This window comes from Amblyomma mixtum, chromosome 1 (genome assembly GCF_055824585.1).
Source record: "Amblyomma mixtum isolate Tamu chromosome 1, ASM5582458v1, whole genome shotgun sequence".
In the NCBI taxonomy this organism is placed as follows: Eukaryota; Metazoa; Arthropoda; class Arachnida; order Ixodida; family Ixodidae; genus Amblyomma; species Amblyomma mixtum.
In genome coordinates, this window is record NC_143012.1 from 217,671,096 (window position 1) to 217,695,474 (window position 24,379).

The window sequence follows — 24,379 nt, forward strand, 5'->3', positions numbered from 1 at the left end:
TATGAATGTAGTGAATAACTGATTTCGTATTTAAGGACATTAACCCATTATCGCTATCCGAACAACTGGCATGCGTTGAACACTGAATCTGAACGCCGGAACCACAGTTAAAACCGACTTGCTAGTAGCAGTAGTAGTGGTTTATTTCAAAGTAATCATAAAAGAAATGAAAAACATTTTGCTAGTCCCGGCATCTGCTATCGCTACTGGAAGTACCTGAGCTGGGGCAGCAGAAATAAAGGGGGGGGAGAGACGACATGCTAGCGCACATAATTCATATTTAGTGTAACTGCGCAAATCAACCATCACTTTGTTTTTTCACGCTGCCCTTATCCGAAACGACGTGAGCGCCGTTTTAGAGATGACTGTGCACTAAATTATGATATTACTTCAGTTGACAGTTTTTTCTCACCGTTTAAATCGTGTTGAACGAACCCATATCCCCTAAGCGAAGCTGCAATTTGTTTATCATATCAGTTTGCCTTCCTGTGCTAATAAACTTGTCTGGACTTCTCGAGAGCATTGAACTTCGTCGACAATCCGTCTTAACTTTGTGTTCATGTGTTTTTTTGTAAAACTGCGTTTTCAGGCTGGGAAAAGCGCGCTTGCTTGGCCTAGAAAAAGGAAATCCCCGGTAAAGGCCGTAAGTTATGCGGCCATTTCACGTGAGGCCATGACGTCATGCTGTTTGCTACAGGGAAAGGATAGCATTGTGTCAATACTTCAGTGCAGTCTTCGCGTTTTGCTTCCTGTAGAGTGACTGGCCTTTCTCTAGTTGGACATATTTGTCAACTTTGCATTCCGCAATCTGTCTCAGAGAATAGTTGTCTGCTGACGTTTCGCTATCCTTCCGAATCCATTTGGTCCCTCATAATCTGAATTGCTTTGGGACGTTAAACCCCATAAATCACTTGGTACCTTCCGGTTGCCAAACGTCGCAGCATATCTAAGGGCAAACCGGAATGAGCTGTCATTAAAGCTAGCATACAAGAGACGCTAAAGAGTGGCTCACATTTGTATGCAGGCTTTATGCGCCGAAAAACTGACTCGGTACTCATTGCGCAGAAAAATCAAGTACCTGTGCTGTATGAGTTGTTTTGCTTTTCCGTGCGCAAAATCCTGCAGACTTTGTCGATCCATCTGCTAGTTCATACTGCCTAAAACATTTGGCTTTCGAATCGGCTCAGCTGTCTGATTCATACAGCAGATTGCAGCGTTGCCCCATTAAACTTTACGAACGCCGACACTTAACGGTTGCAGCTTCACTGCCGGACTTTATTTCCTGTCAGGGAGACAAAATAACAAACATAAAGTTCAACCCTATGGAACATTATAGAAGTGATGCTAAAGGTCATCTTGTGACTCGTGGTGAAAGCAACTTCTACGTCCTTCTACTTCTGCGGCCTTTTGTCATGCCCGGTAAAATGCAAGCCTTAAGACGATAGGGGTGGACAGTAAAGGTCGAACATGGTAGGCAGCTTCAGTAGGGACATGCTGGAAACAGTGGAAAAGGAACCAGGGAACATACAGGCAGCGTCCAATTTATATTAGCCTCTCAGTGATGCAAGTCACAGCAAAGGCTAAAAATAAATGCGGAGCAAATGCGTTGCCAACTCAAAGCCAGCCACAAAACAATATCTAAAAGACGCTTATGGTCTTTAGGTGACTAGTTACGAAAAAAAAAAAACTGGTTTATGACATCGGTTCCAAACAGAAGTCCTTCTATACTGCAGCTGCACTACCCATAGGAATGAGACAGAAGAAAATAAAAGAAAAGCATTAAGACGAGCGTTCCTCGAATTTACTGTCAACTTCACATTTTACTGAGAGCCTGGGACCTTAAATTGCATTTCTGCCCTTTTGTTGAAAACAGTGTGGCTCCCTAATAGCTCAGGCAAATTTCCAACAGAAAATTCTTATTATCGCAACGCAACGAGAGAGGTGATCAGGAGTAACCTGAGCTTCTCGGAGCGTGGCAGGCCTTCGTTGAAGGAAATAACCGCGCGAAGCACGTGCAAAAAGGCCGAACGCCATCTCTCCTTAAAGTGCAATCGTTCACTCCTGTCAGGCCGCGCCGACATTGGTGCCTCTTCATTTCCCTGTAAACCTTTCCCTGTAAACCGCCCAGTGCGCCTCGAACCGGCATCAATCTCCTCATCTCAGCCATTTGCGCTTTTTCGCATTTCCATTCTGCCAAGGCCTCCCAAGCCAGCCCATGAGTCTCTCTTTTTTTCTCTTTGTTGAGTGTAAAATGCGTAGCAATTTAAATGAAAATAGATCAATCATGCAGCATTGAACGTGAGGATCACTAAATAAATGTCCATGAACAATATTCACCCCCTTGTGCTCCCTTCGAACTATCGGCGTACAAAACGATGCAAAATCTTTTCGACGAAACGAATGCTCAATTTATAGTTAATTTTAGCTCTAACTGTTTTTGTGTACTGCATGACACCGCTCTTCATTGGACCAGTAGCACGACTGTGAGCCTTCTGAACGGCGAGTTTAATCAGTAAATTCGGAACTCTTTCAGGCTTGCTATGGTTACGTAATTGAAACCTCAAAATGTCCCCCCAAAAGTATTTCTCTAACCGTGTATTTGTTAGACGACATCCTGCTTGCTCATGTGCCATGAAACTCAACCTAACTAACCTTGCTCTACCTCACAATGCGTAACTGGCCAACGTTACTCTCAGCCTCCCTGCATCAAACTCCTTCCTTGCATTCAAGAACATTTTCGGCGCGAAAGAGAAATTGTCGCTGTCGTTGGGGCACAACGCTGGCAGAATAGCCACGGAAAGAGAACAGAAGGGAAGAAAGAATACGGACGGGGCTCAAAGCAAAAGGAGGCAGCGGAGACAGACACAGCCACACCCCGGCGAGGCTTGTTGTCGGTGGCAAAGAGGCGTGCACCCCCTCCGGATGATTAATTGAAAGGGCGCTGATCAATAGCGAGAACGATGCCGCGCTTTGGCGCCTCGAATGTCTTTTCTGCGCAACGCCACCGCCGACGCCGATGGGGGGAGTAAGGGGGGAGGGGGGGGGAAACGTCTTTGTTCACCAGCGTATAAGCACCGCGTTTTCAGGGCGCCCAATCGGGGAGAGAGAGACAGAGAGAAAGAAAAGAGGGGCAAAAGGAGGTGCGGGAGACCTGCTGGGAGTTGCCCAGACGTGAGCACGGCGGGGTCAAGAGACGACGGCTGAGGAGTGGCGTGAGCATCGTCAGCGCTCTGTGCGCTACTCTGTCTCACGACGCTAACTCTCCCGCCGTCTCTTGAGCCCTGCAACCTACCGCAATCCTAAGCCAGCTTAAAGGGCGGCTAAGGTGTTTGCGAATTTGGCGAGCTTAAAAGGGTGGAATGTGTGGAACATGCAGGTAAAGCATGCGGTGTCTTTTGTACTGTCCCCTGAAATGATGACGCAATTGCCGAATAAACCCGGAGACTGCGTATAGCTTTCTCTACAGTGCGCACCGCAGAGTGGGAGGACGCACGATGACGTCATATACGGCGGCGGTACATGTCCAATTCAGCAACGCTTCACTGAAGGAAGAAAACCAAGGTTTCATAAGGCAACGCCCTGGGAGCGTTGTTAGTTGGGGCACCTGACGACGCCCTGCGGGGTGTAGGCGATAACAGCGTTAATTTTAAATCTCACCATCCGTGCCACGACATTATGCAGCTTCTCCGCACTTCTTCGTCGCTATAGTCTGAACATCACCGCCGCTTTTTTTGATGATTTCGTCACCAAGTTATTTTCTATCGCCGAAACAAACTTGGCATATTTTGACTTAGAAGCGCCATGCCTTCGAATCCTTGAAGAGCGTCGAATTGCCGAAAAACGCCTCTGCTTTCTTAAAAAAAAAGGCATTCTTGGCATCCTGGACTTTCGTAAAGGCCAACTCTCGTCGTTTATAGAGGCTCACGCGTTTCAGTAATGCCTTTGCATCAGGTGGTCCTCTGTGGTGTGAACAGTGTTTCTCAGATTCTCAGCTCTGTGGTTTTTTGGTTGTGCACAAATGCCAATCAAGCATGCCCATTTGGTGGCCTTTGTTCAAGTTGGCTACTGCGGCCAAACCTGTGTTTACTACGTCACAAAAGCACAAACTCCGCGAATAATGAAAGGAAATAAGGGCAAGAAGCGTGACATTGTATTGTCAAGTTTAATGAAAAGCGACTGATTTCATAGAAGGGTGGCGCCTGTTAGAAATTAAATACCATCATTAACACAACAAGCCCTGTAAAACGTCCGGAGGTGGCTTTTAAAGTTTCGAGCTGTGGCAGGTTGAGACATGCAAAATGATAAAACTAAATATATGTTGCACTGATGGACTGCGTCAAATGACCGTGTGATCTTCCCAGTTCAGCTTGGTCCATTTGTATCAAAATGCTCAGTTGAAGGCCAGACTTATCACTTCTCATTTGTTGTTACTGAACAGTGCGCTTACTTTCCTTACACTGTTGTGTTTGGGAGGCGGGGGGAGGGGGGGGGGGTACTTTTGATTTGTTGTTACTGAACGGTGCGCTTACTTTCCTTGCACTGTTGTGTTTGGGAGGCGGGGGGTACTTTTGATTTGTTGTTACTGAACGGTGCGCTTACTTTCCTTGCACTGTTGTGTTTGGGAGGCGGGGGGTACTTTTGATTTGTTGTTACTGAACGGTGCGCTTACTTTCCTTGCACTGTTGTGTTCGGGAGGCGGGGGGTACTTTTGATTTGTTGTTACTGAACGGTGCGCTTACTTCCTTGCACTGTTGTGTTTGGGAGGCGGGGGGTACTTTTGATTTGTTGTTACTGAACGGTGCGCTTACTTTCCTTGCACTGTTGTGTTTGGGAGGCGGGGGGTACTTTTGATTTGTTGTTACTGAACGGTGCGCTTGCTTTCCTTGCACTGTTGTGTTTGGGAGGCGGGGGGAGGGGGGGCTACTTTTGATTTGTTGTTACTGAACGGTGCGCTTACTTTCCTTGCACTGTTGTGTTTGGGAGGCGGGGGGAGGGGGGGGGGGGGGCTACTTTTGATTTGTTGTTACTGAACGGTGCGCTTACTTTACTTGCACTGTTGTGTTTGGGAGGCGGTAGAGGGGGGCGTGAGTTCAGATGGCGGTTTCTTTGAGTTATAGGAGAGGGGTTCATTAAGTTGTCTGTCCTAGTATGTTCTTTAAGAGAACTCAGTTTGTCCTTCCGAGTTGCGACATATCTGGACATGCAGTGCACGCCGGAGCAGTTCAGTCTTACGAGCGAAAGGGTGGCCTACAAATTCAATCGAAATGTGAGTCTACAAAAAAAGTGAGGCATCAGGAGCTTCACTCCCTGTTTATTTTCCTTACAAAGGAGTAAAAAAGGCACGAAGAAATCAGTTAAAGGACGACTGCTGTATTTGGTGATGATACGGCATCCTAGCGGCAAGCAAATTTTTGGGCCGGGCAGCACAAATGGGTAGGGAATCAATTGAAGACGACCGGCGTTCAGGGTGTCCTGTCGAAGCATCCTCAAATGAAATGTGCCGCAATGTGGAGACCATGAAAATGGGTGGATCAAAAGCAGTGTTAAAGATCGTGCATTAACACTGACATTTAAGATGGCACTGTTCCAGTGCCGCCTAGGTAAGTCAGGAAGAAGTCCATCGTGAGTTAGTGGTAACGAGGAGAGTAGGCGAATTTAGGATATCCCTGGGAAACAGATATTAGGTTTTAACAGAGGACGATGACCGTAGTGTCAGGACGTGTATGATAATCTCACAAATATCATTACGAAGTGGACAATAGAAGTAGGGGGTAGAGTAGCAAGACAGGGTACAGGTAAGCTCTCTCAGGAGACGAAAGATCTGGCTAAGAAACACCAGCGCTTGAAAGCCATCAAACACGCACGTAGAATAGAATCGGCAGTGCTGTTAAAGATAAGCGCAAGGTAAAAAGTATATTATGAGTATATTATATTGTGAGTATATTATGAGTATATTAAAGGAGAATATTATGCAGAGAATCGAGAATGGGCTAAAAAATGAAACGAGGAAACTAGGCATGGAAAGTAGGCAGCGAAAGTTTCTGTCGCTAAGCGACAAGGGGGGGGGGGGGGGGGCAGTGTCATTAGTCTCATTACCAATAGATAGTTAAAGTGGTCGGCAAATTCTACACACATCTATGCAGTAACCGAAATAATCTAGACGCTAATTAAGTAGGCAGTGTGGTAAAGAAAAAGGACATCTCGCTGGTTACGAAAGAGGAAGTGAAGAAAGTGGTACAACGAATACAAAGGAAGAGATATTTGGCGAGGAACAGGTAGCTGCACACTTGTTGAAGAAAAGTGAGAAACCGCTGTTAGAAAAACTGACTACCCTGTTTGCGCAGTGCCTGAAATTCTGAAATTTTTCAGGAGCCCCAACATCATCTTGATCCATAAGAAAGAAGTAGCCAAGGGGTTAAAAATTACAAACTGTCGAGCTTACTGTCCGTTGCCGGCAAGGTATTTACTGAGGTACTCGCTAAATCATTCCGGGGAAACAGCCGACTTCTGTTAAGAAAAGGACCCGGCTGTCTTGAAGCATATTCGACAATAGCCCATATTCGCCTTGTCATTCAGGAGATAGAGAAATTAGCAGAATATAACCTACCACTGTGTACTGTAGCTTGTAAAATCGTTTAACTGAGTCGAAAACTCAGCAGTCATGCAGGCATAATGAAGCAAGGGTGTAGGTGATATGTATACATACAGGTAAATATCCGTAGTAGCTGCATAGCCACCATGGCCCTTCACAGAGGAAGTAATAAAATTTCAGACAGGGAGACTGACAACAAGGCGTCAGACAGGGAGACTTCTACAAGGCGTCAGAGAGGGAAACACAATCACACCAGTAATTTTCACCGCGTGTTTACAAAATGGTGTTAAGAGATATGAACTGGATAGAATCGTAGGGAACTCAGGAGACGAGTTGCCAAATCTGATCTAGGCCTGAGACAGCCAAAGCAGAACGGTGGGCATGAAAATTAAAATGCAGAAAACTGAATTAATGTTCAAAAGTCTCGGAAGGGACCAGCAGTTTACGATTGATAGGGAGGTGCTGGAAGTGGTAAAGAAATACGTCTACTTAGGACAGATAGTGGCCGCAGATTGTCACCACGAGGGTGAAATAACTTGAATAATAATGGGATAGAGAGCATCTGGCAGGTACTCTCCGGTCATGAATGCAAGTTTACCAATATCCCTCAAGATAAAAGTACATAACAGCTGTAGCTTACCAGTACTCACCTAAGGACAGAAAAGCGAAGGCTAACGAAACGGTTCCACTTAAAGTCAGGAGAACGCAGCCAGATATGTAAAGAAAATGATAGATGTGGCTTAAAGAGACAGAAAGAGAGCTGAAAGGGAACAAGCATGACTTCGTCATATTCTAGTCTAAATCAAGAAGAAAAAATTGGCCATGAGCAGGACATGTAATGGGGAGGCATATTAACCGACGGTCATAAAGGGTTACGGGATGGACCCTAAGAGAAGACAAACGTAAAAGCGGGCTACCGAAAGTCAAGTGGGTGGATGAGATTAGGAAATTTGCGGGGATAAGGTGGCCACATCTGGTGCAAAGATATGGAGAAGCCTTTGTCCTGCAGTAGGTGTAGTTAGACCAGAAATGATGATGTTGATGATGATGTTTCCAGTATGACTAAATTTTTGATAATGGCAAAGGTCAACTCCTGGTGAGTCCTGAATGTTGATGTTGTGACAAAAACATGTCGGTAGCAATTTATTGAGGACAACTTAAACACGCTTAGAAAAAACTGAAGCGACTTTTTCTGGTCTCGAGGTCTTGCCGGTGGTGAAACATGGGTCTACTACCATGACCGAAGTCCCAAACAAGAGCGTTGGCATTGGGAGCACAATTTAGTCGACAACTTCAAAGAAATTTCGAATGCAGCAATCTTATGTAAAGATCATGATGACAGTTTATTCTGATACAGAAGCCGTTTCGTCACTAGATTTCATGCCACACAAGACGAAAATTACTGGCGACAACCATAACTTAGTAATGGGCGTTTTACGCGAGGCCTTCAAAGGCAAACACGTGAGAAGTCTTGGCAGGTGTAGTGCAGCTTCACGACAAAGCTCACGAGTCTCGCAAATCAGGAGCTGCTCTCAGAGAAAGCAGATATATATAGCTTAACCATTCACCTTACAACCGAGGCCTGACCTTCACTAATTACTTTCTCTTTTGTAATCTAAAGAAAGTTATTCGTAGGTAGTAATTGCGTGGTGATAATGATTAAGAAAGGCCAGAAAATGGATCTTGCTGCGCCAAAAGGCTACTATTTTGATGGCATCGATTACTGGAGGGGAAGTGGAATAAATGTGTTGAACTCAGGGGGGATTGCAATAAAAAGCTGTAAATTTAATACACTCGGAGAATTTTGTTTTTTATTACGTGTAGAGATAGCTTATTGAATCTATCTGGCATTAATAAAGTGACCAGTCACAGCTGGGCAATGAACGAAACAATTACGGCGCCACTACTAAGGGATGGAACATCGTAATTTTAGACTGACTGCACTTGATGAAGAACATCATCATATAATATTGTCTTTTTCAGTTTCGATAAGAGCATTGCCGGTTTACGTTATTTTTGTTCTGAATTGCGTAGGTCCCAGTCAAACGAAAGGATAAAAACTGGTATGGTTTTAACCTAGTTTAAATCGAGCAGACGTGCGAAAGAGTGTATTTAGCCTGGTTGACTCATGGTTTTGCTTTGCTGGGTCCTCGGCACGTCTGGCGACGATATTAGCTCGATAGTAGTATTAGTAGATGAAGACGACGCTCGATGCACAGCGCGCGAAAATGTGTGCATTAGTTCGACAGTAGTATTAGTTAAAGAAGACGACGATGTGCAGTGTATAACGTTAAAGTTAGTTGCTGTTTAACACGAGGCGTGATCGGCTGCTGCGATAGCATAGTCCAACGGACTCTATAAATTACACACTGAAACTCTACCTGTCAAGACGTGGCTCGATAGGAAAAACTTTTTTGTGTCTTCTGTAAACTGTCGCTTGTGTAATGTGCCTGAAACAATTGAACATTGTTTTATAGACTGCAAAGACTTGATTTTGTTTTGGGATGTGTTGCAAAGGACGCTACAGAAAGATTTTCTCCTAAATTCTTACAGTGTGCGCTACCTTGTTGTTTCCCAACCTGACTCGAATCCTTATGATATGATTCTTCTGATTGGACTTCATAGTCTTTGGAAAACGCGCATGCAAGATCGCAACGTTGAACCTGTTGTTTCGCCCAGAATTCACTTTAGCCGAATGTTGCTGCAGGTAACGGACATTTACAAAAATTGGACTTTGTACCGGATTGGTTCCCTCTCCTGATGCGCTGTATATCCTTACCGGCCTTTTAGTTATAATATGTGACTATTATGTTTCTGCCACGTAGCGCCTACCTAGGTGCTCTGTAAATAGTTGTTTTTGTGTGTGTATATACACACACACATATGTATATATATGCTTTGTATACAAAACCATGTAAATAAATACCATGAAAGAAAAAAAATAGCATAGTGCTTTCGTGCTGTGGCCAGTGAAGCTGTTCTGATCGTGTCGCTGCGGGTTCGAATCCCAGCCGTGGCAATATTTATGGTTTGGCCAAGTCACCCTAAAGGCCATGCTTCACAAAACTCGGTGAACCGGTTAGACCTCGTGAGGAAGTGCTTTCGTATTAAAACATTTTTTTTCGTAACATCTTTACTTGATTAATTTCTGCGTCAATTTAGACTCCAACAGCTCATTTTCCTATGCTGCACATTTCTTTACGTACGTTACACCGATCCACATATAAACTTACCTTCTTGATCGTCGTCTCATATTCATTCCAGCAGCCAAAGAAATGTGTACCGACTTGCACGACTGAGAACGATCAGGAATGTAATAAGGAAGGAACTCTTCAAGGAACGGCTTGGATTATTGCTCTTCTAGACACACACAGAAAAAAAAAAACAAAAATTCGAGGGAACGTTTGAGTGGCAGCACGTGGCAGGCACTAGGCACCCGTGCGAAGCCCATTCGGATAATTTATTACCGTTTCTTGTCTCAGTGTTGCCAGGGGACACAGGAATAGGAAAGACACACAGCTCTTTTCTAGCGTGAGTGGGGAAAACGAAAGGCCTTTACGGCTGTCACGGAAACCGAGAGGAAGGGTTCTTGTCAGGACAGTCGGGGGTGGGAGCGAAATACAGCGCAAGCGGCGAACGATAAATGTTCGACGACGTAAGCATCTTATCGAGTGATGGAGGGGACGCCGGGCTACAAATTCGTTCTCCGCAATCTGCTTCCGTCGGCGGCTGGCGCAGAAAGAGGCTACTGACGGTGAAACAAAAATGACTCTTGCCAAGAGAGCGCTTGCGAGATGACATGTTGCCCGCATAGCGTCTTGCGTATAGGCTGCCCGAAGCTCTGAGAGCTTTATTTTGTAACTTTGTTTTTAGATCTCGCTTTCTTGGCAAGCTTTTCCTGGGCGTCTGTTTTCCTCAAAAGTCGACTGTTTTCTTTAGAGGTCATTGACAGTGTTGTTGTTTCTTATTTGCTGACATTTGCATGATGGTTCCTTGAAGTGCAGCTCATCAAAACTACAAGCAAAGATAAAACTAGCAACCCTCGCGGAAAGCCTCTTTCAAATTCAAATCGCCGAAAAATGTTTCTCCTCAAACCAGAAACAGATTGCGCCAACTCTTCTTCTCGTTGTTTTGCCTTTTGTCCTTTCGTCTCCTCCTCGGTCGTTTGTCCCGAGGCAAGGCTAGTGGCTTTCTCCCGTCTCCAGCTCATTTCCGGTGGATTTCATCCGGTCGGCAGGAACGAATTTCACTCGAGACGCTCTCTGTTCCCGGAAATTTCCCGACCACGTAAAAGACTGTATTTCCGCTTGCTCAACACCTTCCTGGGATCGTTTTCATGTCAGTTGTTTTTTTTTTTTTTGTGTGTGTGTTTAGCACTACTACTGTCTACTGTGATTTGGTTCTTGGCACTTCAAGTGCCGTTTCTTTCTTCTTCAGCGGGAAACACTTGGACGGCTTTTTCGTGTTTCTCTTATATAAAACAAGTACGTCAAGAAGGTGGCGCCTGGGAGCAACACTAGCTTCTCTGTTCTCTCAGGCTGCAGATCTGGCTGATAAGAAACTTAAAATTGTGACATTATTTTTGGAACTGTTCAGCTACAGTCAGAAACATTGAGGCAATAAGGTTCCGGCAATAATCCTAATTTTTTAAATATTATCACAGCACACGAACTATTGAAAGGAGTTTTAAATATCGCGGTGTTTAGTTTATTGAAAGCAAAGGATAGGTAGAAAATTATGCAATTGTTATTAATACCACGTACTTACGTCTCCATAGTAGTGCGAGCATAAAGAACATGAAAAGCACTAGAGAGATTCAACGTTTAGAATAAAGCGTAGCAAAGGTAAGAAACGATTCTTATTTTATCTAGCTGTTATGCCGACTTTTACCTTCCCCGACGCATAATTTGCGCTTCTTTTTCACATCTTGAAAGACTACTAATTTCTAGAGAACCTGGCCAAGTCTTTTTAGTATTTCACTAAACCTTCCGCCTTTGTAGTATGCGGAGAATGAGGAAAAAATTTAAGTTAGTTGGAAAAATGCAACAAATAGTGGAGTGCATGTATCGCCTCCACCAGTCGTTGTATCAAGCAAACATCGATAACGTCATGACATAACTTTCGTGGATCTCTGCGCCTGGTCTCCATTGAATTCACATAGACACCAGGATCGCGAAGTGATTTTCAGCGTTGCTGTCACAAGTATCGATCTAGTATCCGGAAAAAGCATGTAGAATTTCAAAATCCAATTTTCTGTGTAATAAACGCGTCTTTATCTGCCAAAAAACAATCTCTTTACCCATATAGGACATACCATTCAATTTCTACTAAGAATGAAAACTCTACCAACATGTCCTCAGTGTTGTTTTTAAGCAAAACGGGGAAAGATTATAGAAAGACGGCCGAATCCTCAGCGCATTTCGCTTGGTCACATCAAAGGTGGCGAATCAATGAGTTAAAGTTGTTTGTAAAACCTACAACCGGTCATCCTTCCTTTCTCAGCGTTATGTGGAGCTATTATCAGTAATAAATGCGTCCGAAGGCACCGCCACTACTTTCAGTTGCAAAAAAGAAGGGGGACATTATACTGCATATCAATACAAATTAATTATAATATGCTCCACATAAAAAACTATGAAGAGTTGAGAAATAAATGGCGCCATACACTGTGCTTCAGAACCCTCTCTTACAGGTGCGTGCTGAGGCGTAGGCTGCAGCAGTGATATTGAAGTGATAGCTTAAATCTGCTAGGTAAAACCGGGTATTGCCGTGTGTACAGTATCACGAGCGTGACTGGCAGGTGGCTCCAAGAGAGGCAGGTTGGACACCTAGGTCACGCGACAATGCGGCGCCATCGCAACCTGACCATCGGATAGTGAGCTCACCGTGATAGTTGACCCTTAAATTAATGATTGGTCGCTCGGGAAGAACAACATAGGCCACACAAAGCACACCGCTATAAGCGCCTTCCATCTCAGGGCAGTGGCGCATCGTTTAATCACTAACCACTGCGCTACGAATAGTATCCGGACTCCCAGGCATCTATGAAGGTATAAAATAGAGAATGTACTTCTGAATATATGAGAATTACCCCAATAGGCTATGGCGTCATGCCCATAAGACGGAGCTTATTAACCTCAAAAGAAATGAATGGGCTGCCTGATACATACTTCAGGCACACATTGCATGCACGTGGAAAACACAGGAGCAGGTGACATAGCTTACCCAGGCAACCTAGTCGTGTCAAGGTGCGGGAACCAACTGAGACTGTGCAGGTCGCATTTGGTTCTCTTCATCGACAAGACATCAACAGCTGCGTGTGCGGAGTTCACTAGTTGGCTGCCGAAATGTGAAAACAAATATTGCATTTTAAATGGCTTTCCTCGAAAGTCGCCACAGAGTGATGTGCGCATGAGGTGTATCCATCGTTTTACTTATATAGGCAGACATAAATGCATGAGAAAAAAGTTATCAGTAAGGCGGCTGCATTTTTGGCTATTAAGGCTTCTCAACAGATCATGCAGCTTCAGCATGACTTTGTATGGAGGGCGAATGGTGATAACTTTTTTTGCTAGTGATAACTTTTTTTTTTTAGTATTATTTGCTTTTGCGACAGCACGCCTTCTGGTTACTGTTAGCTGTCTTATTGGTAAAATCAAAATAGCACATAAAGTATTATTAATGAATGGCTCTTCTTTTCTTCGTCGTCATTGTATTCTCTTCAGATGGTCGGGACAGCGAACACCCGGGAGAGAATCAAGTGAACAGCAGTTTCCGCGCAAGAAAATATTTATAGGATTGTTTACTTACAGCTACCAGCAGCGAACTACTTCCTGGCGGCCCCGAAGACGCTTTCCTCGCCTACTCGTGTGTGGGTTGTGTTCCCAACGTAGCTTCAGACAAGTTCTCCCTCAGGAGTTACATGACACAATCTTTAAAGAGTCCTTGTATTCCCTTTCCAAAATCTTTTAACAAGAAGTGAAAGCGGTGCTTGCTGCCATTTTTCTCGAAAGCGGTTTACCTAAAGTAACGTCAGGGCCTCGGCCAATCGCCATTGCTGGTAGTGACATCAGGCTTCCTTTTATCTGCTGCTAAGCTTGCTCTTTCCAAAAGCAACCTATGCGTTTGTTGGGTGGGGATGAATTAAGCACTTGGCACGGGAACGCTCATCGACTCGCCAGCGTAACTCTGAGCGCCGCACAATCCCAGCGTGTTCAGCCGCCTTTCTCATCGTTCCCCGAAAGCAACGCGCCGAAGCTTACACTTGTGTTTAAAATAATGAAGAAAATAATTTGACAGCACATGCTTGACTAACAATCGAGTGTCTTGTTCCAAAATCAGTGAGCACGTACCATGCTGCATATCACTCGTCTGTGTTCTATATATACGAAGTTGCTCCTCTGTGCGGATTAAGTCTAGTAGTCGTGTAAAAGTGCGCAAAAATACATTTCAAACTAGCCTTCCAACCTTGAGTCATTGAACTGCAAACGAATTGATTGCTTAAGCGTGACTTGTTACAAGCGGAGACAGCACATTTTCCGCGGACGCAACGCGTTTTGCTAAACCTGCTGGCGGATTGTGAATCGTTAAGTGTGCTGCAGTCGGATGGCAATGTCAGTTTTGTTTTTATTGAGTACGTTGCTAAAACGAAGAGAGAAATGCCGTAGTTAGACGACCACAAAAAGGATAGTAAAGAAACCAAGTGGGCGTTGAAGAATATAAAAATTGCGATATAATCATTAGCGGGAATTTGTAAAAACACTTCTATTTCCCTTGGTTGCCCCCACGTGGTTCATGGCTTTAACCCTTTCGGCCCTGGATTTTTTATTTCGGCCGCAGATTTTTTTGCGCCGCGTTTTTACAGTGCCTAAGGCCCCATAACCACGCAGTAAAATTTTAAAGCTTGTGGTGCGAGTATTAATCTATTTACAGGTATGGTGTCAAAATCGGACATCAGGGCTCAATGGGTGTAAAATGCTAGTGGGACTGTTTTGGTAACCGCAACCGACAAGAAAGAAATTAACGAAAAAAATTCTTATTTTGCAGTGTGGAGACCTATAAACAAGCTTTTTTTTACTTCGTAAGGGATAAATAATCTCGCAGTTTCCACAAAAAACTTCGCTCGCTCCTGTCTACCTTGCGTTTTGTATCATGCCTCCGCGTTCTTGTTCCTGCCAGGTTTGTGTTCCAGCTTGTGTACGTCACGACAATAGCTCACATGTTCAAAACTTGCGTAGCCTTCCTGGAAGGCGACTGTGGTCAAGATAAAGGCTTTCCTCGAATCTGTAACGCCCTCCTCTATCGAGCTTCACGAAGCACTTCCGTAGCGCCCAGCGCGAAGGTCGGCAAATCTAAGTTCTAAGCTTGCGCGCGGCACACTGTATCTCGCTTGAGCTTGTTTTCAAACCAGCTGTTCGCTATAGAAGAATTCATAAAGTAGAACATAATCTCTTCGTGTCTGTGTCTTGACCGAATGCTGTTCCCTACAGGTGACAGGAAATTCCCTCTCATCCATAGGCTTATGAGTTCGGGATATCTCTCGGCCGGGGAGAAAGAAGAAGCTGATCATCAGCACACCAAATATGCTTTCTCAAGAAAACACAGCCAAACACGCTGCATTGATCCGAGCGTCGAGGGCGCGCCACACGTGCTGCACGAGCGGCGGAGCGCGAGTTTGAGTGTAAATACCCCGGTCGCTTCTTGCACTCAGTGTCGATGCTCACAGCTCACAGGAGGAGGAGAGAGGTAAAAAAAGCAATAAAAGCGCAAGGTCAAGCGTGCATTTCTTCTCGCTCTTCCTTCGGTCCGGTTGCTGTTCGCCGACATCCGCATGGTCATTTCCAGGCTCAATCTGAATATTCACCATGTATGATAGCGAAAATTTCCATTTTCCAATTCATCACAAAGCAAATTTTAAGATTTTGTCCATTTTCTGTAATGAACTTTCATGTCAGCAGTCCAAAAATGCCGTTAGTATAGGTGCATCTGCTAAAATACTAGCAGATTCTATTCTACAAAGATGACCTGTCATCACTCAATGGCCACCGCTGGCAACCGTTGAGCCCTGATGGTGTCAAAATCGCACATATCAAAATTGTGTTCAAACGCAGCGTCTACGCATTCAGTAACATTTACGACGGGGATGGGAGCTTGGATAGGCGTTTCGCACAACATATAAAAATCTGAGCGCAGAAGAACGAATGGTTAGTGAGATAAAAATGCGCAAATTTGCTACACCTCGGCTTCTTCACTCCATGCCTCCCATGCTGCTACTTCTTCTTCCTTAGACCGCACAGCTCAATGGAAGTCCGTGAACAGCGATGTCGATAGGAGCAGGGATCCCTAAGGAACTAATGTATTAAACATTAATAGTATTTTCTTCTGTTACTGAGGCGTGAGCGTAATATTTGTGTTGTGGTGTCAACTGACACCGCCACGGCCGAAAGGGTTAAGTAATAAAAAATCGCACGTTTACATCATCCGTGACGTAAGAAAAAAAATTAGATTGACTGATTGGCTGCAGAGCAGAGCGTGATAGGCCGTTAGGCTAAGCGGCACTTCTTGGGCGCACTCCATAATTACTGATAATGCGTTTGGTTGCGCCTCGAATGCAGATCACTAATGTTATCATCTGATTTAAATTCTATAGGAAAAAAAGCCATCAGTCTCTGAAATCAAGCCTAGAGGAATATTACTAGTATTTCTTCCTAAAGAGGGGAAGGGATTCAGTTATTAAATAATACTTCGAGATGTGAGACAACTGAACAACTTAAATGAAAATACAATGAGCAGCAGGCGGCATCTGAACCGCCGACCTTCAACGTGCCACATACTAGATAGGTATATCAGCCTAGTTTCCCTGGCAAGCTTAATGAGAAAAAATCGGAAAGCGTAGTTCAGAACAGCCTACTATTTTTTTTTTTTCAGCTTACGTAGCCTGTCGGAGAGGAGTCGCTGTTTATAATGAGAGCCCTCACTCATTAATATTAGAAAATATGGGAAACAACAACAAAAAAGAAAAAGTGCCTGAGGTTTGGGGCGCGGGGAGGGGTGAGAGGAGCGGAGGTGTAGGAAGAGACCAGAAAACCCCAGCCTCAAAGAAACTGCGTTCAGCAGCGTAGTTTTGCCAAGATTGCACTAAAGAAAATAGTACCTTTATGGAGGAATAAGGTCGCTGTATACTATATCCTAGGTGCACACGCCTGTGAACTCCGTCCGCAACTACTCAAGGTAACAGACTAACAGTGAAAAGAAACCAAAGTCGAGGGCTGCAAATAACTATAGGCCGCTCAGCCCGAACTTACCTCCACTGTTCAATTTGCACCTCTCATTGTAGCTTAAGAATTCAGTCCTTCGCTTCGAACTTTTCAACGTATTGAAAAACTCAGCGCAAGCCGGTGTGCTTAAATTTTGTGTGAAAATCGAAAAGAGCAAGAACATCGATTTACATCAATAATGGTAAGCTTAAAAATAGCTTCCGCCGGCGGTTTCGAGCGCTCTTCGCCGGTATGTTGCGCAAGCTTGCGAAGCCGGCGCTGACAGTCTCTGAGCAGAAGGATCGAACTTAGGAAATCAAAAATGTGTGCCCGCAAGGCGCTGAGACGCAGGTCTTGCCGGTCTGTATCTCTTGAGGCGTCTTAAATTTTCTTGCGCAGCTATTGAGCCATGCTCTTTCGTTGTTCTTGAAAAGCTCTTGAACAACGTCAAGAGCAGTCAACTATTCGGCACTTAAATGGAGCAATTTCTCTGGAAAAAATGGCAGCTGCGAAATTTCGCAACGTTGTTAATGTGCGAGCCCACAGAAACAAGCTGCCAGCTTGTGAAACAAAAACGGCCCAGCTGACGTGGTCTAGTCGAGAATCGGCTGTTGCTTTGGCCGTCATTAAACCTGTAAAGAAGTGTGAAGGAAACAATGTTCACGGCAGCCTAATTCTGTTTTGCTGCTAACGTACTCGAGCCTCAAAACCCTGAAGTGCGAGTTTCCCAATACCTTTTCTCTTCCGCACGTTTTCGTGTAAGCTGGCTTTGCCGTAAGGTGAACCATTGTGAGGCAGAGCACGCTTTAAAGGAGAACTCAAGAGAAATGGGGCATAATTTGCGAGACGTGCTCCACGTGGCCATCGAACCAAAAGCAGGGAAACCAACGGTAAATATAGCATAAATGGTAGGTCACACTGAGCGGAAGTAAAATACGGCGTAATTTTTGCTTTTTTTTATTGCTTACACCTATTGTTTTACGCGTTGACTCTTTCCTCGTGCCGCCGAGCAAGAGGTTGGCATTTTTTCAGTCCCCACAAAGCAACATTCCCTCCTTGTTTACTTTAAGGCAAAGCAAAACTACGCAATTTTTCAATCCCTACAAAGCAAATTCCCTCTTTGTTTGCTTGAAGCCGAAGCAAAAGTACGTAATTTGTTTAACAGAGGTAACAAAATTGAGTGCCATTCACTCACTCTGCAGCCAGTCTCACCGTCATCTGTTAAGGTGCTCTCGATAATGCACTTAATGAAATCAGTTGACAGTGTATCTTATAAGAATTAACAGGTCGTGTGACCAATCGGTCACATTACCGATTGCAGTCGGTGCCCTAACTTTGATATACGATGATGTCATTTTGAGGGGGCAGATCTTAGGGCGAGTGCCTACAACAGCGGGCGCTATAAAATGCTGAGATATTTACAGCCTATGGACGAAATCAGTAATATATATATATATATATATATATATATATATATATATAGGTTGCGAGAACATGAAGTACTTGACTGCTGACAGGAGTATATAGCGAAGTATACGCTTCGTTAAAGGAAACATATTTATTCGACTCGACGTTTCGATTGGAAGATCGACCTTCTTCAGGAGTGATTTTACTTTGTTAATGCATCCCCTTGGGGCACGGGACGGCGCACTTGTGCTATGCCAGCGGCCATTAAATCATCTCATAGCCACCTGTCAATCCGTCTCATTCCTTGGCTCGCCACCCCGTATCATTTGGTGTGAGGTACATCGTCGTCCTGGTGCCTGGAGCATCGCCGCCTTCTGCTCGCCTTGGTCGTGGGCCGAGGGGACGTGGACTCCGCCGCCTGGCTCACCCCAGCTCGATTTGATTAGAACTGACCAGCCCTTTCCCCCCGGCCCGTCCCCAGCCCCGAGCATAAGACACCACGACCAGGACCGGACGCACTATGACCCCACGACGACCAGAACCAAAACGACCCCCGCCCAAGCCACCCGGCGAGTCCCTAAACCTTGACCTTCGGCTCTGGGCGACCTACCGCTGGCCCTGAAGTTCCGGGGGCAACTCTTCATCAGACCATCTCATCCATCATGATGGCAAGCCTTTCATCTCCTTCTGTCCTTTCTCACCATCCTCACCGTCAGCTCATGCTTCAGAATTCACGTTATCAATAGAGACGATCGCTATGTGGCCTCAGGTAATGTTACGAAGCAAATGACGAAGAACCGGGTTGTAGCCTGGGACGGAGTGCTCGCGCTACGCTGGCGGCCATTAAAATCATATTTCATCGGTCATCGTGTCGTTCTATTCCTTGGCACCTCGGAACAATATATATATAATAAAGCTTTATAGATCGCACTTCACCAACGCAGGTGCAACCTGAAAAAAAAAACGGAAACAAATAGAGTGATCGGTCGTACGTTAATCCACCCAATAAGCAATCGAATTGGCAATGAATACTGAGAGCTTCTCCATACAAGCTTTTCTCACCATAGCGCGGCTGTTTAATCAAAAACTAGACGCCCGTCAGCGAAGTATGCAACGACGGCTACGCGCGTGCAGACACTGAGATTCAAGCACCTGAACCGCGGCTGTACGGCTCGTTGCGATCACAACCCGGATGTCCTCAAAGCGCATAGCGCGGGCCGAAACTGGGCCGGCGACGCCAAGTGAGCCGGTACAGCGCGGCACGCCGACTACGCGCGCACGAGCGCTAAACGTTTTCCAATACGAATTCGCAAACGCCGTTGGTGCCGCCCACGGCGCCGGCGAGGAGACCGCTACAGCACCACCCTTCCCCACTACTCGCGTTTAGAAACATCGCCGGCGCACTCATCGGCGGCTCGCTTCGGCGTCGGAGTATACGGAACTGCGGACGAGCGATATTCATTACCCACTTATGGATTTGTCATTACAGCGGAATGTGCCGGCCTAAGTACCTCCGACGATGCGCCGCTCCGAGAACTCTACAAACCGGCCGGCCGGTGTTCTTTCGCTTGGCACAGAGAAAGCGTAGCTGTTAGAAACGGATGAAGGCGGAGTGGTGGGCTGGCTTGCTGTTCGGGCCGCGTCGTCTTCTTGCGTCTGGTCGACACGGGCCAAATACGATAGAGGAACAGCTTTTTGAAGGGCAGTTCGTCAACTTGATGATAGGCGAACAAGCCTACTCTGACATTCTTGACAAAACTGCTTCGGTGTCGTTTAGCTCGAGTTAACGATTTATTGACCACGTGGTGTCGCACGTTAGGAACAAAACGGCTGGCATTTTATATACCTACATTTGGGCTCCCAGTGGAGCTCGATCTTGTCTACAACGTGAGAAGATGGCGCCTGGAGCTGTTCTATACTGGGGCATTCCGGCTGCGAATTCATCGAATTTTGTTGGAGAAATCATGAGTGCCTTCCGTTTTATGGAGATGCAAAAAGGTCGTGGTGCGCGATTTACGTCTTTTTGTGTTTATTAGGACCCCACCTATGCAATGTTTGTAGGTGGAGATAAGTTGGAAAGGTAGTTAACACTGTTGCCACATTTCGTACCAGCAGAAATAGAGGCTTAATAAAATCCAGGAAAATAAAACAATTACAACCCAGGTTAAGAAAAGATCTCAACCCAGCTTTTTAAGGGAAGAAAAACTACCCTCGGTGTGCCTGCAGTTAGAACTTTTTCTTTTTATCTCGCCATAAAGCGTGCAGTAAGGCCTCTTTCCTGGAAAGCCATTAAATCCCTGAGTTTGCTGGAACATAGCGAAATAAGCAGCGAATCTAAAGAAATTACCGAAGCTATACATAGATTATGTTGGATGTGAAGCAGCGCAGCAGCACACGACCTAAGAAAAAAGCAGAGGGAAGAGACTCTTCCGTCTGATTTTTTTTTATGCTGTGTGCCATTGCGCTTCACATCAACCATGCAAAACCAGCTCGCCCAACAGTTCGTGCTCTGAATGGATTATGTGGGACGCCGTAGTGATGGGCTCCGACTTAATTGAGACCACATGTGGTTCTTCAGCATGCGCTGATATCACGCAGCCCACAAGCGTAATTACCCTCCGAAATACGGCTGCTTCGGCAGAAGTTTAACCCATGACTCTGTGATCATCAGCTAGACGTCATGCTAGCATAATAATTCATGAACAAATTTGAAGACTGCGCGAGTAACTCTTGGCTATAAAATGGGATAATAGGCCCGTGCAAACTGAAACGATGATCACTCCGCGTTCTCCGTTGATAACCGGAGCACTGGATAAATACGTAGACGACCCCACAGCTTGTCATACCATTTTATTTCAAACAAATAAGAAACAAGCATCTCATTAACGCAGCGCGTAGTCGTCGTGTTTCTCTTTCAAACTCCAGTTAGAGCGCCTGCTGGAAAGAAATCACATGACTGCCTTGTGACACATATGCATTTACAGAGACACCTATGCTTCGCTTTTTGCATTTCGAGTGGCTTTTTAAATTTAAAATTTCTTTGCGTACGCTCACCATAATTCATCTTGCTGAACTCTGACAGCTTCAAAGCCTATTACAGAGATACGCGGAGCAGGCAAAAGTAAAAGAATAGAAGGTGGAACAAGGGCGCAAAAAAGCACTTTTAAGAACCTCTTTTCTTGGTGACAGCGGAGATCATCATGCAGACCTGGAGTATTTCTCAACGTCCTCCATCAACATGCAAGCCGTCTCGCGACAAGAACAATGTGCGGCGCCAACACTCTGGTAACGCGAGTAACGCGTCATGGTGTCGTTTAAAAGAAACGTGAGGTCCGTGTCCTAGGAAGCACTAGAATCTGGCGTGGTGCGCTGCTTACACCGCCGCGTCATCCGGCGAGGCCATTCCCTGTGTTGCACTCCTCTTTCTGACGCACGCAGTGTCCACCGTGTCGCTTGTCACAGTCGAAGTCTTGAGATACGTCGACGCCAGCGAGCCGACTGCGCTGCCCGATCACAGCAGTGAATATCCGTGTGTCGTACAACACTTCACAAAGGCAAACAAATTCACCCAAGACGAACACCCACCACATTTTTTTGCATTTTTTTGCAGATTTAATGTTTTGCGTGGATAGTTACCCTGGAGCTAGGAGCTTGAGTTTCAACATTTCATGCATGTTGTGATCTCTGTCTTCAGCAGCAGCAGCTGTGTACATGGCTGAGCAAAACGAGGGGGTGAAAAATATTTAACACCTTCTGCGGCTGCTGCTCCTAAAGTCATGTTTTCCGGCATAACTTGACGTTACAAGTGAGAAAGCTTAACCTTCTATGAGGCCCTCATGCATTCCTCAGAAATTTCGTCGAGGACGACTGAAGTAGTGAGGGTAATAAGTACTTGCGTCTCTTTTGAGTACTTTCGCTTTCTTTGTACTTTGTAAAAAACACTACATAATATTAGCACTTCTCAAGCACTTTCATCAACTTGTCATTTCAACAAATTAAAATCATTGATGCAAAAATTTGTGATTATAATCAATAACGATGATAATAATAATAATCTTTAATATTATTCCGCTTTGCATGGAGCTGCGCTGTAGCCAGGGGACATCTCCCGTATTTTTATCTTTATCAGCCGCTTGGCGCAGGATAGATTTGTTCGCGCGAAGAACACTTTAAGAAACAGAAAGCAAAAGAACCAAAAAAAATTATTTCACCAACTAAGTGGCCATTTCCGCTAAGCATTTTGCACGTAAGTGCCGTCCGCAGTTGACTGCAGTCTTTTCCCACTATGTCTATTCTGATTGGCCACTCCTCAAACCAACCATGAATGTAGCGACTGACAACATTGACGATAAGTGCCGTCCGCAGTTGACTGCAGTCTTTACCCACTATGTCTATTCTGATTGGCCACTCCTCAAACCAACCATGAATGTAGCGACTGACAACATTGACGATAAGTGCCGTCCGCAGTTGACTGCAGTCTTTTCCCACTGTGTCTATTCTGATTGGCCACTCTTCAAACCAACCATGAATGTAGCGACTGTTCGGGAGGTTTGGACAACACTGACGATTATCGCCTGCAAACTCATCTCCAACGATTTAAGTAGCACCCTGACCGGCGCGTTGCCACTACTGAGTCTTTTCCTTGGCTGTTTCGCGGAAGGGGCTTAAATCGTTGCTCAGAGCTCTATCTCTTCAATCGCGCGTCGAATGCGCCATGGGCGCTCGGAGTGTACAGGGGCAAGGGGTGGCGTTGAGTCCGAACTGTGCTGCCTGATGTGTAGTATCGTTATCGACTACGCTAACTCAAAGCAACGTGCGCTTTTCTGCACATGGGGAGTGTCGGCGGCTGCGACTACCCCTCGCTATGCCGGACAGTTTCCTCCATCTAGATGAGGAAGTACCTTGATGGGCCGCCAGTTCATTCTACATTTTCTTTTCTTGAGGGCAAGTGATTCACAAACTTCCTACACAATACTGGTGCTCTTGCTTTTACTTTTCTGCATTGTTTCAGTACTTTGAATGAAATTTGCGTTCTGTACTTAGTGCTTTCAATCCTCTTCATGTTCAGAGAGTCGGATTGCTTTCATCTTGGTGCACAAGAGAGTACGTGCTGTGTCATTCAGTCTCCGTCCTCCTCTTTGTTAATCAACTTTTTTCTTTCTCTTACCATTCTTTTGTACCTAACTCACCGCTTAAACAGGAAGGCCTTATGCCCTCTCATTTGGAAAGCTGCTGGCTTGTTCCCCCCCCCCCCCTCACCTCTCTATAATTTTTGATGGTTAGTGTTGCATGTTTTCATATCTATGAGCATTCACAATGACCAGTGTTTATGTAAGCAAAACTGCTGCAATTCAGCCAAAGGTATCTTGTTGTTAAAGAAGCTTAATTGATTGGTAAAGAATGTTCAAGGACATTCTCGAGAGCGCAGTGCTTTCCTGGCGACTTAAGATAGTGTGCGGTTGTCACCGATGCCCTTCAACGCAATCTTGCACGAATAAAGCGTCTAAAATAGGTGCGGTAACTATCGTGCATACGTCTCGAACAGCTCACTCGTTCAGTAGTCAACCAAATTTCAGAACTTCCCAGCGTTTTTCTGTTTTGTGCACCGCAGCCCCCTTTCATGTACACTCAGCCGTACTTGAGGAACGAAGAAGCGGTCTGTTATTACCCTCATAGAAACGCTCTTTTGACATGCACTGATAAACCAGGATGTTTGGTTAGAACATTAGTTTCATTCAGTCAACAAATAGCGTCTTGCTCAAAGCTCATATCACCCGCTGATAACCACCGATGTCGCCGCTTCTGTTGTGGGCCCACATGGGAGCGAGACAGAGAAATGGTTCAGACGCCGCTTCTTTGCCGGCTGCTCGTCGGGGAAAATGGGAGGAACGCAGGGTGATACCGCGCACATGCCCACGCCCTTAAAGCACGCACACGCACAAAACACACACGAGCACAACCGGGAAGAGGAGCGATGGTCGGCGTATTTGCGTAGTCGCTATGGCGTCGAATGTTGCGAGGCAGACGGTCTCTTCGCCCGGATTGTGGCCCGTTCCTCGAAAGTCCTCCTCGAAGTCTCCCTCGCTCACGGTCCTACGAACTTGGTGTTCGCTGTGGCGTATGT

The 24,379-nt window shown here is 45.4% G+C and overlaps 1 protein-coding gene across 1 annotated transcript in view; it reads right to left on the minus strand.

The window, feature by feature from the left end:
• Window positions 1-22,314: 22,314 nt before the first annotated feature.
• Window positions 22,315-24,379, minus strand: part of LOC149370903 (carbonic anhydrase-related protein 10-like) — a 183,110-nt gene continuing 181,045 nt past the window's right edge. Inside the window, exon 10 of the mRNA XM_089563499.1 lies at window positions 22,315-24,366. Within this exon, the coding sequence (XP_089419625.1) occupies window positions 24,341-24,366 (26 nt within the window). The 3' untranslated portion in view covers window positions 22,315-24,340. The remainder of the gene's footprint in view (window positions 24,367-24,379) is intronic.